The 16,825-nt window shown below is 46.1% G+C and overlaps 1 protein-coding gene across 7 annotated transcripts in view; it reads left to right on the top strand.

Moving 5' to 3' along the window:
• The window catches only part of tcf7 (transcription factor 7), a 44,859-nt gene that overhangs the window by 21,386 nt on the left and 6,648 nt on the right, over positions 1-16,825 (top strand). For 4 of the 7 annotated variants that reach the window (XM_056594604.1, XM_056594603.1, XM_056594600.1 and 1 more), the window contains exons 4-9: positions 3,874-4,003; positions 8,687-8,774; positions 12,840-12,929; positions 15,599-15,718; positions 15,968-16,130; positions 16,377-16,484. In XM_056594604.1, the coding sequence (XP_056450579.1) occupies positions 3,874-4,003; positions 8,687-8,774; positions 12,840-12,929; positions 15,599-15,718; positions 15,968-16,130; positions 16,377-16,484 (699 nt within the window). The remainder of the gene's footprint in view (positions 1-3,873; positions 4,004-8,686; positions 8,775-12,839; positions 12,930-15,598; positions 15,719-15,967; positions 16,131-16,376; positions 16,485-16,825) is intronic. The other 3 variants (XM_056594605.1, XM_056594602.1, XM_056594601.1) reach the window with 1 other exon arrangement.

The raw sequence follows: 16,825 nt of genomic DNA, 5'->3' as shown, positions 1-16,825 counted from the left end.
AGTGTGTGTGTTTGTGTGTGTCGTGTGTGTGTGTGTGTGTGTGTGTGTGTGTGTGTGTGTGTGTGTGTGTGTGTGTGTGTGTGTGTGTGTGTGTGTGTGTGTGTGTGTGTGTGTGTGTGTGTGTGTGTGTGTGTGTGTGTGTGTGTGTGTGAGAGTGTGTGTGGGTGTCTGGGTGGGGGAGTGTGTAGGTGTCCCAGTGTGTGTTTGTGTGTGTGTGTGTGTGTGTGTGTGGAGGGGGGGGGGAGGGGGGGGGTGGGGGGGGGGGTGTATGTGTCCTGAGTGTTTGGAGTGTGTGGAGTGTGTGTGTGTCTGTGGGCGTCTGTGGGGGTCGGCCACCATTACAACCAAGTGATGTCCGGGACCCCATTAACTCTGCCACTAAAGCGGAGGATTCCTGTTCAAACAGGGAGCTGATAAAAGAGAACAATATGCTGATAAATCAAAGCGCTTTTCAAGTGACGTGAGATAAGAGCCGGGAGATGGCCGGGCTGCATTACGGACCATTTGAACCCCGCTGATTCTCTGACCACCCAGGGTAAAACAAAAAGGGCCGTTGATATCTAATTGGAATTTTTGAAGTAATCACTCCTTTGAAGTAATTAGATCTTTGATGTAATCAACAAACGATGGTGCTAGGTGCCGTGATGTTGACAGTGGCCATCTCCAGGGTTAGCATGGCAACGCAAACAAAGTGCGTCACAAGGGCTGTCGTTCCATATGCACACATTGATGCATGTGCATTAATCCTATACATTTGCAGGTTGATAATGGTGGTTATGTGTGCGTGTGTTTGTGTGCGCACACGCATGCGTGTGTGACGTTTTAAGTCCATTGATACTGTTGCCACACGCTCAAACCAATGTTATCCAGATGTTTCGATTGAAACACACATAGAAAGGTACTCATGTGGTAGTGTTTTACGTGTGTGTCAGTGTGTGTTTTATGTGTGTGTCTGTGTGAGTGCGCGCATGTGAGTGAGTGCATATGTGTGGTTTTGTGTCTGTGTTTGAGTACGTGTGCATGTGTGTGGCATGGGGCATATCTTTTTTCAGTATATAGTTCAATAATTATAGGTTCAAAAGTGAGCCTCCCTGTGCGTGCGTGTGTGTGTGTGTTTGTGTGTGTGTGTGTGTGTGTGTGTGCGTACTGGTGGTATATGTGTGTGTGAGTGAATGTGGAAGGCACAGTGAAAACCACTTCAAGGCTGGTAAATTACCCAGAGGAAGGCTGGAAACGCAAAGGACCCATTTTGCGGCTATAAAGTTCCAGCATGTCTTAGGATAAGCGTGTGTGTGTGTGTGTGCTATGTTTGTGTGTGTGTGTGTGTGTGTGTGTGCGCATTCATGTGTGAAAGAGTCCAAACACATCCCTCTGTGTTTGGGTGTGTGTTGTAGATCCTACACATCCATACAATAGATGCTAAAAATAGAACGTTTGATGCATTGTCTTTGAGTGAGAAAATAACAGCAAACAGGCAATATAATATTATTATAATAAAATTATATTCTAGTGTGTGCGTTCATGTATATGTGTGTGTGTGTGTGTTTGTGTGTGTTTGTTTAAAGTGAGGCGCTGCCTTTAAGCGATAAGGTATTCACTTTGTATGACAGCAGGGGGCTCAGCCAGCTAAACCTGATCGAAAATACTATATATAACACACACAAACACACACACACAAACACACACACACACACACACACATACACACATACACACCACAGCGTCCCTTCAATTTAAAAGGAGCCCTTCATTCTGCAGAAAAATGCATTTGCATTAAAAAAATATCTGCAAAACTCTTTGACATGTAAACAAACGCACATACACAAAATACACACTCCTTGAGGCGGTGTCTCCAAGATTTCCATTTCGTTCTCTTTGGCGACACCTTTGGCCTTCTGGTTATTCTTCTGGGTGTTGCCACTGACGCCCAGTTCCTAACATTTATAATACATTCATAATAAGCACACATTCATAATGCCTTCATAATAAATGCACATTCATAATAAACACACGTCAATAACACTGCAAATTCAGGGGCTTTCAATACTGGGAAATAGGCTCTATCTCTATTATGTAACCTCATTTTGCGGTTATTCACGTCAAACTCTTTGCGATAACCCCTTTAACCACACCAACTCATAGGTATTACCACCTAAATCACTTCCAGAATGGTAATGTACACAGCCAAACAATAACTGACAGAGACATCTAGTTTCATTTCAACACTACTCACACAAAAGCCCACACATATACACGCAAAACAATCACACATTTAACACACAAACAGCCCATGCACACACATTCATAAATACTTTTTTATTATTTAACGCATGCAAATAAACAGGTGCACACACACACTAAAACACAAACACACCAAAAGCTTACACACTAACACACACTCACACAAAGCTGTATTCATACACATACACACACGTGGTTACCACACACACACTCAGGCTGAAGTATGAACCCTATAAAGTGAGCCTTTGGGGGGCTGTGTGTAAACTACTGGGTCAGCTTCCGCCTGCCCTCGTAAACCCGCCGTCGTATCGTCTGTCAGCCGCATCCTGGGAGCGTTAGCAACCCACTAGATTCCGCATAACTTTATTGAAAGGCCATGTAAACAGAAAAGCCATTTGTAAACAGAAACATGAAAGCAAACAAACTCCCCGCTCTGCCTCCCTTGATCATCAAAGATCTATCGATCAAATGGGCTTCAAGCTCTCTCTCTCTCTCTCTCTCTCTCTCTCTCTCTCTCTCTCTCTCTCTCTCTCTCTCTCTCTCTCTCTCTCTCTCTCTCTCTCTCGCTTTCTCTCTCTCTCCCCCACTCTCTCTCCCCCTCTTACCCTCTCTTACTCTCTCGCTCTTACTCTTTCTCCGCACCTCTCGCTTTCTCTCTCGCTCTCTCTTAATCCCCCTTTTCTCTCTCTCTCTCTCTCTCTCTCTACCTCAACCTCTGACTGTCTCTCTATCCCTGCATCCCTTTCACATTCTTTCTCTCTCTCTCTCTCTCCCTCCTATCTGCCATTCACATTATAAAAGTGCACTCTCTGGAGTGAGGTGTCATTTCTCACTCTGTCCTGCTCATTTGAAGTAAGATAGTTAAATAGTAACAATAAAAAAATAATTAATAAATGGAAATAAATAAATGTATAAATATATTTTAATTTAGGCTAGAAAAAAGTAGGTGAAATATAAAACTTGCATTAAGATGCATTTTTGCTATTCTTAATTCACTCCTGACACGAAAAGCGGCGACACACCGGGCCGAAAATCGGCGTCGGTGAGACTTGAGAGGTCGGGGACATCAGTCTCTTTGGTGTGTACGGTGAAATCGGCCACGTCGGCGTTCTTATCAGCCGATTCAGCATCGGCCATTAGAGTCGTTCAGTCTTTTACCATTCTGATTGGTGGAGGGCTAGCAGCTTGAATAGCGAATCAGTGAAGCCGGGAAGTGAGGACGGTAAACATACCAGATAAACATTAACTATAAATGTTAAATAAAATTAAATATAAAACGATAAAACGATAAACTAAATTCGGATAAGCTCCTTGGCCTGCTCGCAGTTGTATCCACAGCTTCACCCACTTAGTGCGTCCAACTTTTCTCCTTATTTTTTCGCTTATGACTTTCTTCTTCCAAAAGAAAAAGCTTGAGAGCTGACTAGGCCAGTATCTTCGTATAAACATCATCCACCGTTTGACAACAGTGTGACTGGTGATGACAGCGTGCTCGGTGTTTTGGTCTAGAGATAGGGACTGGTATTCCCGGTTTTCGTTTTTTTGGACCACAATACAGATTAGCGAGGGTTTGTGTTGAGTTTGTGTTGAGTTGTGTGTTGAGCTGAGACTGACTGTGTGTCTCCTCCCCAGTCCAACAAGGTGTCGGTGGTGCAGCAGTCCCATGGCATGCACCCGCTGTCCTCCCTGCTGCCCTACGGCCCCAACGAGCACTTCAGCCCCAGCCCGCCCCACCTGCCCACAGACATGAGCCAGAAGACAGGTACACACACACACACACACACACACACACACACACACACACACACACACACACACACACACACACACACACACACACACACACACACACACACACACGTGTACACACAGACATGCACACATGCAAGCAGACACACACTCACGCACAAACACACACATGTACCCACACACACACACATGTACATATACACACACACAGGTACACACGTACGCACGCACACACACACGTAGAAACACATGTACACATGTATACATACATAAATGCATACATACATACACACACACACACACACCCAGACACACAGTCACACACACACGTGCATACATGCATGCAACCACGCACGCACACGTTGTAGAGAAGGTGGACAGTGCAACTCGGACCTCTGACCTGGTCAAAGAGCCAGGGAGAGATGTCGTTATTAAGATATGAGGGGCTGAAAGTGTGAAGGGATGCAGGTTAGAAGAAGGTGTTTTTTGGAGTCACCGGGACCGACTCCAACCCTCCCTGGAATTCCCCATGGCCTGTCTAGACCGTGTGTAGCTGATAGAAGTATGGTGACTCAGCCCCTAATGACAGACCGGTCCACCAGAACACCCTTCACACAACCACACACACACATACACACACACGCACGCACACACGCACACACATACACACACACACACACACATGCACGCACACACACACATACACACACACGTGCAATCACATACACACACGTGCAATCACATAGAGACACACGGCGCTAGAAACACCTGGTTGTAGCATGCAACCTTTCTTACAACATAATGAATCAGTGCTGTCAGAGATGACACATTGTTACACACACACAGAAACACACACACACACACAAACACACACACACACACACACACACACACACACGCACACAACAGCCTTACGTAAGTCCTATCACTCTCAAGTCCATTATTACTGATAGTGACCTCATCTACGATGTCATTGTTGTGTTTCATTGATTGGTTGATCACTGACATCATACCCCAGCTTAGGTCCCAGGTAGAGCATCATTCTCTCATACTATCTAATGTGCCCTTAAGTAGAATACTTGGGTTGTTCTTAGAGTTTTATGCCGCTTTTCCACCGCACATGTAGCTCCACTCGACTCGACTCGACTCGACACGACTCGACACGGTAGCAGCACGGGTCGTTTTCCACCGCAAATAGTACCTCCTGGACGTGGGCGGGGTCGGCTGCGCGAAAGGGCCGTGACGTATTTTTGTACGCGACGCAAACAACACCTACGCAACCCACACATGGACAGAACCCACATAACAACAATGGAGGACATCGATAACATTACTATTATTAGCTGGCATGTTGAAGAAGTTGAAGAAGTGGAATATGTTGGCTGCGGCGCTGCTATGGCTGTTACCAGCATGGTTGCCATGTCGCTCTCGTGACTTCGTCACACTCTCTGGCCAATCAGTGGCCGGCCGTCTGCCGACGTCACCTTTTAGCATCGGCTCAGCCGCTTGGAACCTAGAGCGAGGCGGTACTAGAAAAAGCAGCCACTTCAGGTACCAGATACCATGTTTTCGCGGTGGAAACGCAAAAAATGCGAGCTGAGTCGAGTCGAGTAGGGATTTATCAGTGTTTTGGGTGATCTGATCACAACCACACAGAATCAAATGCAGTGTGAATACATTCCAGATCCATTCACGCTGCATTCTAAACAAATCACATTAGGAAGGCATAGACCATTTCATCGGATCATATAACCAGGATGAACAATGTTTTCCTCACTACTTTTACAAAGGAAGTAATCAGGGAGGCAAAATGACTACAAAACTGGCAATTTTGCCTGCGGAAGGGTTTTGGGGACCCCTCTAGAACTAAGATCCAAAATATTATCTCAATAGCAACCGCGTCATCCTCTGGCGCCTCTCTTCAGCCACGACCTCATGCTTTAACTAACACCTGACTTCACCTCGGCAGCCCTTACCTCTTTACAAGCCCCTCTGTGGACACCTATCTCTATCCTAGCCACCTGGCATTCACATGCATTTCCACTAATCACAATCAATGGGATATTGCTTAAACTCAAAAGCAGAGTTTTATCTACACCTGGCATTAGAATGGTGTCCAGAATGATAGATGAGATTGTTCTTGCAGAGTCATGGATTTAGATGGTACCATATTACCCACACAGTAAATGGATGCTGACGATGACGAGCGAAACCCAAACAGGGAGACACGTTCACATCCTGCTCCTAGAGAGAACAGTTTATGCGTATTGGGAAGAGACACTTGTTTTTCATTGGTCCCCCCTCCTGATGTGGTTTGACGGATCTGGTCACTAAGGCCTCTTGGCTACATTTACACCTGGATTTGTATGTGCTTAGTGATCACGTCTGCCCAATACTTATATAAATGTTAAGTGCATTTAGTGTCCTGCCATGTATTGTAAGTCGGTTTTGATAAAAGCGTCTGCTAAATGAGTAAGTGTAAGGATTAAAGGGGTTCTCAGATGTGTCAGTTTGAAGCCAATTCTGAATTGAAGATTTTACTGTTTTACTTTGTAGTTTTATGTTGGAATCAAATCTAATAACAAAAATTGCACTGCAAATAATGTAATCCTAAAGAATTTAAAAGAAAAAAATGTAGTGGTTGACCGTAGCACTGACGTAGCAATGACGTGGCAATAGACATGATTCAATGTAATACCGGCGGACATGACACTAAAGAAGAGATCTCATCTCTTCTCTTCTCTTCTCAGAGAAGAGATGGAGGTAGATATGATGGCAAAAAAAGGCTGTCGCGTGTCACATCGAGACCTGCTTGCGTCATTCAACACTCTGAAACTAGCCCGGACCTTGCTGTGAAGGTTTCCTTATCTAGGCAGCTTGTGAAATATCAATCTTTGCATAGAATTGACCCATCCTAACTCATTGTTTTCCCCCAATAGGTACCATGAATGTATTTTATTGTATTATTTAGTGTTTATTCCCAAGAAGAATGTTTACCAAAACCAATTTCACCAAATTGTGTGATAGATGTTTGTGGGGTTTCTCACCCAGTTCTGATCTGAGTCATCACCACGTCAATCAGTCAACCAAAACAAAACAGCCTTAATTCCCGGCGGGCATGCATAGCATTACTTTGACAGCCCTCATGGCCAATAATACATTTACTCTTTCAAATAAGTCAAGTCAATGCAAGACTTCATTTTACTTACTTAAAAATATTTAATTTGCTGAAATTAAAGGTTTTATGTTATACAGTATGTTCTAACCCTAACCCATCATTTTATATAATATTTTACCAATTTCTTTATACATTAAGATGCATGCATGTTAGGATATGTTTTTATCTTATAATAAACTTCTTGTATTTTATCTAACTATTCCATAGTTCGTGGACGATTCTCTTCTGTTACTGTAGTTGACATTGCTCTCACTTTCGGTCTCTTTCTGGTTCAATGACTTGTTAAACACTATCACTCTCACACAGATATTTTTTTAGTGGCTGGGACCCTGCCCACATTATGATAATAATGTGGGCAGTGTTTGACTCAAACGCTCTTTTCATAAGATGTATCACTTAGAAACTGTTGGTAATGACTTTGACATCGGTATTAGATTTGAGCTATTATGATCACAGAAATGTTCCCCCGTAATTTCTTTGCGCCGCACACCAGACACATTGTTATCACTTCAGGGAAGGAGACAAGAGCCTTCCAGTAATCACACTTCAATGGCATTTAAAAAAAAAATACTTCTAGGTAGGTAGGTAGGGAGTTCTTGAGTTGGGTAGTTAGTAAGGTAGTGAGTGAGTAAGTTAGCTAGTCAGTTAGTTTGAAGAAAAAGAGAAAACAGGCTGTAGCAATTATAGTAAAACTGATTTAATGAGTTGATGAGGAGGAAGACCGGGGGAGGAAGGTACAGTGGGGAGGAAAAGACTGGATTAGGAGCGGACAATAAAAGGAGGAGGAGACAAAGGAGACAGAGGGAGTGACGGGATGCTGAGGATGAGCTGGGTTTGAGACGGAGCACAGACATAACGTCGTCACGGCCACGACGGCGGGCGGGCGGGGCGAGAAACAAGGAGGGCCGCGATCAGGTCAACCGACTCAGTAGCATTCCTCCACCCCCTACCCACCCATGCTAGATTTACGGCAGGCAGTGCCCCTACTTCAGAGAGGCCCCTGGAGCCAGCGGCCAAATTACAGTCATCTGCAGCATTCTTCTGCAGCAAAGACAGGTTAGGGACCGGGGCCTCGCTAAGTGGTAGGTGCTGCCTGCTGACAAATGACTTCCTTTGAAGGGCGAGGGAGAGAAGGAGAGAGGGAGAGAGGGAGAGAGGGAGAGAGATAGAGAGAAGGAGAGAGAGGGAGGGGGAGAGGTTCTGTTATTTATAATACATATATGATGTATATTCCAAGCAATTCAAAACTAAACCTTTTCACATTTGTGTGTGTGGGAAGAAGGCCCCTCATGTCGCAGACGAATGGTAAATGTGGTGGTGATTCGACATAGTGTATTAAGTGGTCACCAGAACCAGAACTCTCAGGGGCCAACAGCGCTCAGTGATTGGAGACACACGGACACAGCCAAATTAAAACTAAGCCAAAACACAAAATGGAATGTAGAGAGAGAAAGAGCTAGAGAGAGATACTTTTGGTTGTAAACTAACCCTTTATGTATTTGCATTTTTGTGTTCCAGGTGTTCACAGGCCTCAGTCTCAGGATCTCTCAGGCTTCTACTCTCTCCCCCCAGGCAGCGTTGGTCAAATCTCCCCATCGATGGGCTGGTGAGTCTCACACACACACACACACTCACACACTCACACACACACACACACACACACACACACACACACACACACACACACACACACACACACACACACACACACACACACACACACACACACACACACACACACACACACACACACACACACACACACACACAAGTTGACCTAGGCCAGTTATCTAATCATGATCATCTAACATTTCAGCAAAGAATGTGGTCAGGGTTGCTCACAACACTACCTGTTCCCATGGAACAGGTAAGTGGTTGGTCTTGTGTCCATTATCGATGTGTAACGTTGACATCTTTGCCATGTGACCCCATGATATTTCAACCACACTTCAGCACCTAATGCGCAGACAGAACTGGACAGACCAATATTGAAATACATTTGAATAGGGAATTACAATTACTTTAAATCCTACCAAAACAGATTAAAGAGTGGCTTAAGAAAACAGACTTTGAATGAACCAGGTTTTACTATGCAAACATTAGGCTATAATAATATGTGCAACTTTCTTGGAAATTTAGGCATCACTTGTCAAAAAGCCAAATGATTCTTCTATTGGGAATGTCCTGAATCGATGCTCTTTGCACCGTAGATCACTATTAAACAGGGTTCTTATTTGTATGACTCCTTATCAAATTATTTTATATTATTTGAAATTAAAGAAGGAGAAGATATTGTTATTTTTGTGAACAAAACAACTTTGTGCTTCCACCTAGCAATTCATTTCAAGGGTTACTGCGAAGTCCTGTAAGGTAACCTAGAGATATGGATATGGATGGGTTTTTACTGAGACATTTATGTACAACCTTCATCCCCTTTGGCCACATCTGTATTCAATGAGCCTCTTCCAGACATTCCCAATGGCAGCCAAACAATGAAATTATAAGCTGGACAGCAAGGGCTGCTTAAGTTAAACACTTGGGTTCTCTGTTTCTCTACACACAATACTTCACTAGGGGACTGAGAGCTGGCTGTAAAGGTCTGTGGCACCATGACCGCCCTTTAGGAACTAGCAGTACCGATCACAATGCATTATGTGCAACACTAGGATTTGTTTCACCGACGAACAAATACATTATTTTAACAGTTAAGGACTTGCATGATATTTCATGATGAGATTTAGAGTGGGAGAGTTCATGTGTGTGTGTGTGTGTGTGTGTGTGTGTGTGTGTGTGTGTGTGTGTGTGTGTGTGTGTGTGTGTGTGTGTGTGTGTGTGTGTGTGTGTGTGTGTGTGTGTGTGTGTGTGTGTGTGTGTTTGCTCGCGCCTGTGTGTGTGATTGCAGACCCGAACTCCTGTGTATGTGAAATAGAGAGTCTCTCTCACTGAACGCACACGTTTGTACACAACCGTGCGTTCCACGCGTGTACCAGTGTTCCCATTATCGGACACTGGGCTGCACTGATGTTCCGTTGTTGTGCGTTAAGACGGTCCAGAGCGTTTTTCATCATGTTCCAAGCAGAATCGCTCCCCCTATGGCTCTTTATTCTCTCTTTATTAACTACTAATCTCCTTCAGCCCAGATTATCTGCCTCGCCCCTGCTTGTGGTTTATCTATATCTGGTGGAAGAGGGAGAGGATGGAGAGCAGCAAATGAACAGTCAAATGTCAATCTGTGGTGTCCATTGTTCAGGCAAAAGCTGTTCTTCCCCGGCTTACGTCCCGACCGCCTCCTGTGGGTATGTAAGCCGCTGCTGGGTGGATCGGTTGTGGTTAGTTGGTTGGCTGGTTTGTAAGATGTTTAGTTGTTTGGTTGGAAGACTTGGTGTGTTTTGCATTGCAATATCCAAGTTAAAGAACAAAGATCGAAAACCAAATCGGAACGGATCACAATATTTGATCCAAACCATGCTGTCGCGGCCTGAAGGCTGGTTGGTTGGCTGAACAATGCGTTTGGTTGTTTCTTGGTTTAGCATTATTGCTGTGTTGGTTCGTACCGTTCGGTGTTGGCTAGCTTTGAAGGATGTAGAGAATGAGAGGAGGACTCGGTGAAGGTTATCGAGCGATGAGTGTCTGCGTGGTGACTACCTACAGTCTACCGTGCGGCTCTATAATTGGAGTGCAGATGATGAAACACACCCTCCCCTTTCATGAAAAGCAGAGGAATACAAACAGGGGGGAAGGCCTTCAGACATTATCTTTACGACCACATAATTAGCCTGCCACTGAGGTCTTCAACATCAGATAAGCCTGAACCATTCCCCCCTCGGCAAGCTGTGTATCACTGGACAGGCCAGTGGCCAGGGGAAACTAGCTGCAAAAAAACAACATCTGTAACCATCAAGTGACAGATTGATAGTCACACGTTGGCTGGAATACGATGATGAGCCTGGCATCAGAAGAAGCCGTCCCGTTTTAATTGATTTGTATCGCCCTGCTGTCAGGGATTGACACGTTCACATCTTCTACATTCCCAACACGTGGCAGGGAAATTCAGGGCAAGTTTATTAAGAGATGAACTCTTGGAATAGAAAAACGATATGTATACACATCCAGGCATAAAAGCATGAGTGACGGTATGGGGAGGGTTTGGTAGCCTCCCCGCGTCTGGATGTTCCACTGCTGGGCTATGGGGATTAACACATGAATGGGGTCCTACAGAGAGGACCCCATGGTCCCCGAGATCCTGCCCACCGTCGCAGCTGGCTGGAGGGGAAGAAGGGGTCTCTGGGAGATGGGGGGATATAACGTTTAGATGTCTTTAAGGTTTCTCTGTTGTCCTTACTTTAGATTTAGATTTCTCTTGGTTTCTCTATGTTGTCCTAACTTAAGTGTTAGATGTCTCTAGGTTTCTCTATGTTGTCCTAACTTAAGTGTTAGATGTCTCTAGGTTTCTCTATGTTGTCCTAACTTAAGTGTTAGATGTCTCTAGGTTTCTCTATGTTGTCCTAACTTAAGTGTTAGATGTCTCTAGTGTTCTCTATGTTTTCCTAACTTAAGTGTCAGAGGTCTCTAGGTTTCTCTATGTTGTCCTTACTTCATCTTTAGATTTCTCTAGGTTTCTCTACGTTATCATCATTTAAGCTTTAGTTGTCTCTAAGTTTTCCTTACTTTAGCATCTTTGCAATATCAATGAACATTTTCCATGCTAAAATCTGCTGAATTGAAATTAAATTGAATTGTGTATTGTTGTTGACGTGTTGAGCTGTTGCGCAAGTGATTTGTTTAGCAGGGTCAGGTGAATTAAAGTAAAATAGTGTGTGTGCGTGTGTTTGTGTGTGTGTGTGTGTCTGTGTGTGTGTGTGTGTGTGTGTGTGTGTGTGTGTGTGTGTGTGTGTGTGTGTGTGTGTGTGTGTGTGTGTGTGTGTGTGTGTGTGTGTGTGTGTGTGTGTGTGTGTGTCCATGTCCATGCATGTCAGCGTAAAATAATCAGAAGCAGCTGTGAGTGTGGTGATCAAGCAGATGTCTTCTACTTATCAAAGACCTCTGTTTGCACACCCTATCACACACTACCCTGTGTGTGTGTGTGTGTGTGTGTGTGTGTGTGTGTGTGTGTGTGTGTGTGTGTGTGTGTGTGTGTGTGTGTGTGTGTGTGTGTGTGTGTGTGTGTGTGTGTGTGTGTGTGTGTGTGTGTGTGTGAGTGAGTCTCTGTAGGGAAGGTGGCAGTTTCAGAGCTTTGTGTAGAGAAAAATGAACGATTTAAGGGAACAATAGTTGTTTACGATGATGTCTGACGTGTGTGGGGTAACCATCCCTGGCGGCCAACACACATATCAGTCAGGACTTCCTACACATCACTGACCAATCTCCATGACTCCCAAGACCATTTGGTTGAAAGTTAACCTAAATCATATGCGACGGTAGTCTGTGTGTCACATAGACTTTGCTCTCAATCTGTTGAAAACAAGCATGCACAGATTTGGTCAGACATTTGTTGGGTTCTAAGTGTCAGCGGCAGAAGGGAAACAAGTGGCACAAAAAGGGACCCAGGACCCCGAAGTGACATAAATGTACCAACCGTGGCTGTGTACCCCTTCCATCCCCTGCCTCCCACCGACCTCACCCTCCTCCCCCACTCCTCCCTCTTTCCTCCCTCTCGGCTGTGCGGTGGCAGGCAGGGCCAGCCGGTCTACCCCGGCCTGCCTTCCTGTGGCTTCAGGCAGACCTACTCCAGCAGCCTGTCAGCCTCCTCTTCCTACCCCAGGTACCGTAACCCCCTCCCAGCCCAGGTACCGTACCCCCCCGGCCCGGCCCAGGAACCGTTATTCCCGATCCGGGAATCGTATCCCCCCCCCCCCCCCCCCCCCCCCGGCCCAACCAGGGTTGGGCCGCGGCTCCACAAGGCTTTCACGCTATCTCTCCTCCCCTCTCCCCCTTCCCTCCCCTGCTTCCTGCGCATTCAAACTGGAAGAACGGCCGATGTTGTCATCTTTGTCGCTGGCCAGTTTTTTTGTTGTCGTCAATGTTTTTGTTTTAATATCCTAAACATGCTTCTTGCACAATATGCTGTTGTTGGTCTGGCTTCGGAACAAACCCTTGGAGTTGAAGCCTTCGTGACGGCCTCAGTGTGACAGCTGTGAGGCACATGCCGGCCTATTTGGTGTGCTTCTATAGCAGAGGAGGCCAAGTCCAGGAGCTACTGTCTGCACTCTGCACACTCTGCTGCTGCACAGCACAGAGAGGCCCCCGGGATCCTGCTGCTAGCTCCATGCTCCATGTTGTGTGTTGCATCCAAACGCATCCATAAACACACACACACAGTCAGGAGCACAGACACACACCCACACCGATTACCTCACACCAGGCTTTCACTCTGTAAAACAATCCCTGGGTTTTCAGTGTCTGTTCAAAAAGTAGATCTCTGTTGTTCGGAACCAGACTCCAATCTCAAACCTGTGTGTGTGTTCGAGTGCGTGAGTGTGTGTGTGTGTGTGTGTGTGTGTGTGTGTGTGTGTGTGTGTGTGTGTGTGTGTGTGTGTGTGTGTGTGTGTGTGTGTGTGTGTGTGTGTGTGTGTGTGTGTGTGTGTGTCTGTCTGTGTCTGTGTCTGTGTCTGTGTCTGTATGTGAGTTTGTGTGTGGTTGTCTAAAATATGAATGATTTTTCTTTTTCCATTGTGTAAACGAAGAGACGATAATCAGACACAATAACAAACAAACAGTCACGCATGTGGACACCAGAAATCTGAGAGGCGTGTTTGGTGGTAATTTGTGTGTTTTATATAAACATTGTGTTGCATAGGACGAGATTGAGCATAGTACAGTGATGGACAATATAAGAGAACAGCCGTAAATATGTTCCTTTTCTTTTGAGGGATGGTAAATGTTCCATGCCCCTTAAACGACTGTAAGCTCAATGTGTTTACCCTCAAGCAAACACTTTAAACAAATAATTTTTATTTGTTTTTGATTTAGATGTTTTTATATTACTGGAGAGACATTTATTATGTTCTCCGCCAGGACTGTCACCATGTAAAGACCACATCTCAAACAGCATATTGATTTGAAAACAAAAAAAAAAACATCATTTGCTGCTAGTTAATTATTTGATCTGGGTCTGCACATCAAAGCAAATGCAGAAAATAGCATATAAAGTGCAGGTTTTTTTTTTCCGTCATTTCTGGGAAGAGACTTAGAAAAGATGCAAAACCGCCACAAAGGCCTCCCACGGTTCACATCTGTCCCCGCTCTCTCTACCTCCGTCAACACTGTGTGATCTGGCAGAGAAACCTGATAACCAACATGGCCGCCCGCCAACTCCAAACCCAGCTGAACCGGGTGGATGTGGATCCAGTTTAAAAGTCATTAAATATGAGATTCACCCACTTCTTTAGACCGCAGGGATTCAAATGATCTAGGGTACGGGAAGGGATTCGGGGGCTTTCTTGCGATCTTAAGCAGAGAAATGGCGTTAACCTTCTTCACTTGTGAACCCTGCTACTAAGATGCTCCTGATGTTTCCCTTCCACCGGGGCTAGGTCGCCCTCTAGTGCCAATAACAAGCCTCTACGTTGCATTAAGTTTGCATACGTCTATTTAATCGGATAATGAAAATAACCATGAAGGTTTCAGGTTACAGCTGCGTGTGCCTTCATTATGAAGGGGTCCAAGTTGAGAGGCAGCTGAACTCATAGCTCAGTGAAGGGGGCATCCCGTGAGGAGCGAGAGCCGGTTTCTATAAATACAGTACGCGGAGCGGCTTAGCTGCAGCCGAGCCATGCGGGCCTCCGGTTCCGGGTCCTTTAGCCTGCGCCCAGCGCACGACTACCCAAGGAGAAGTTATAATCAAACGGAGGGTTGGAGGCAAATTGGGTACAGATGCTTTCTGTTGACCGGCTGGAAACCTCTCGCTCTCTCTCTTTCGCTCTCTCGCTCTCTCTCTCTCTCTCTCTCTCTCTCTCTCTCTCTCTCTCTCTTTTCCTGTACTCTCTTGCCCTCTGACCAGAGCTTGATCTCCAACCAGCAGCTCGCCACAGTACATTAAAGTCCCTGACCTCTCGGCCCCACGGCCCGCTTCCAGGCTTACCGCTTCGCCCCGAGAACACACCATGTGACCCGCTTCATGCGCTTGTGTCTGATGTCGCTTGCAGCCACTAACAAGCGACATGGAACTTGAGCTAACTATGTTTATTTTTTATCCTCTCTCTCTCTCTCTCTCTCTCTCGCTCTCTCTTTCTCTCTCTCTCCCTGTCTCTCCTCTCTCTCTCTCTCGCACAAATTTCCTCTCTCTTTATTTATCTGTATCTCTTTCTCTCCTTTCCTCTCTCTCTCCTTGCCTCTCTCTCTTCCTCTCTGTCTCCTTGCCTCTCTCTCTCTCTTCCTCTCTCTCTCTTCCCCTCTCTCTCCTTGCCTCTCTCTCTCTCTGTCTCCCTCCAGGTTCCCTCACTCTCTGATGCTGGGTCCATCGGGGATGCACCCCACGGGGATCCCCCACCCGGCCATTGTGCCCCCCTCAGCCAAACAGGAGCATGACCATTATGACAGGGGCATGTACGCGTGAGTACTGTCCCATCGCTGCTAATCTCTTTCTTTCATCTCTTCTCATGTCTTTTTCAAAGCTTTGCTTTCCTCCTCTTCTCTGATGATATCTCTTCTGTTTCCCAAAGGAAGGCTTTCCATCTCTCTCTCCTCTCCTGCTCTCCTCCTCTCTCCTCTCCTCCTCTCTCCTCTCCTCTGATTGTATCTACTCTGACGGTTTCCCCTTTGACGGTATCTCCTCTGACGGTATCTCCTATGGTCCCTCAGGAAGCCCCAGGGCGAGGCCAAGAGGGAGAAGGAGCCCAAGAAGCCGGTGATCAAGAAGCCCCTGAACGCCTTCATGCTGTACATGAAGGAGATGAGGGCAAAGGTCATCGCCGAGTGCACACTAAAGGAGAGCGCCGCCATCAACCAGATCCTGGGGAGGAGGGTAAGGGGGTTTAACACACACACACTCGCACACACACACACTCGCACACACACACTCAACAAATCAAATCTGTTGAAATCTTGCAAATTCTCTATGGACTACATCAAGGCTTACAATCTAATGTCATGATGGTGTGTGTGTGTCTGTGTCTGTGTGTGTGCGCGTGTGCGTGTGTGTGTGTGTGTGTGTGTGTGTGTGTGTGCGTGTGTGTGTGTGTGTCGTGTCCTCCTCCTTCTCTGTCTCCAGTGGCATGCGCTGACCCGTGATGAGCAGGCCAAGTACTATGAGCTGGCCAGGAAAGAAAGACAACTGCACATGCAGCTCTACCCCAGCTGGTCAGCCCGGGACAACTACGTAAGAACCCTGTTCGCCCGGCCCCTCCCCCCCCCCCCCCGTCCTGCTGACAGCAGCCAGGGTCAAAGGGGCCCCTATTTGTACCCCAGGTGGGATGCTGAAAAGCCCCGACAAGCCATGTACCCTGTAGTGACGTCACAAGTGGAGGCGTCGCCCCAGACGCAGAGTGACGGATAGATCAGCCTACCAGTAGGTGCAGCCCACCGGCTGGTAGGCTGATCCGTCTGGACATCATCTGGGTGGACTCTTCCACTTGTGATGTCACCACAGGGTGCATGGCATGTGATGGCTTGGAATGGATCGTACCAGGTGGTAAAATTGGGGTCTTTTACGAGTCAGCC

Source organism: Gadus chalcogrammus, chromosome 7, assembly GCF_026213295.1.
Source record: "Gadus chalcogrammus isolate NIFS_2021 chromosome 7, NIFS_Gcha_1.0, whole genome shotgun sequence".
Classification (NCBI taxonomy): Eukaryota; Metazoa; Chordata; class Actinopteri; order Gadiformes; family Gadidae; genus Gadus; species Gadus chalcogrammus.
Note: the sequence above shows the minus strand (reverse complement) of the source record. Positions and strands in the feature narration are given on the sequence as shown.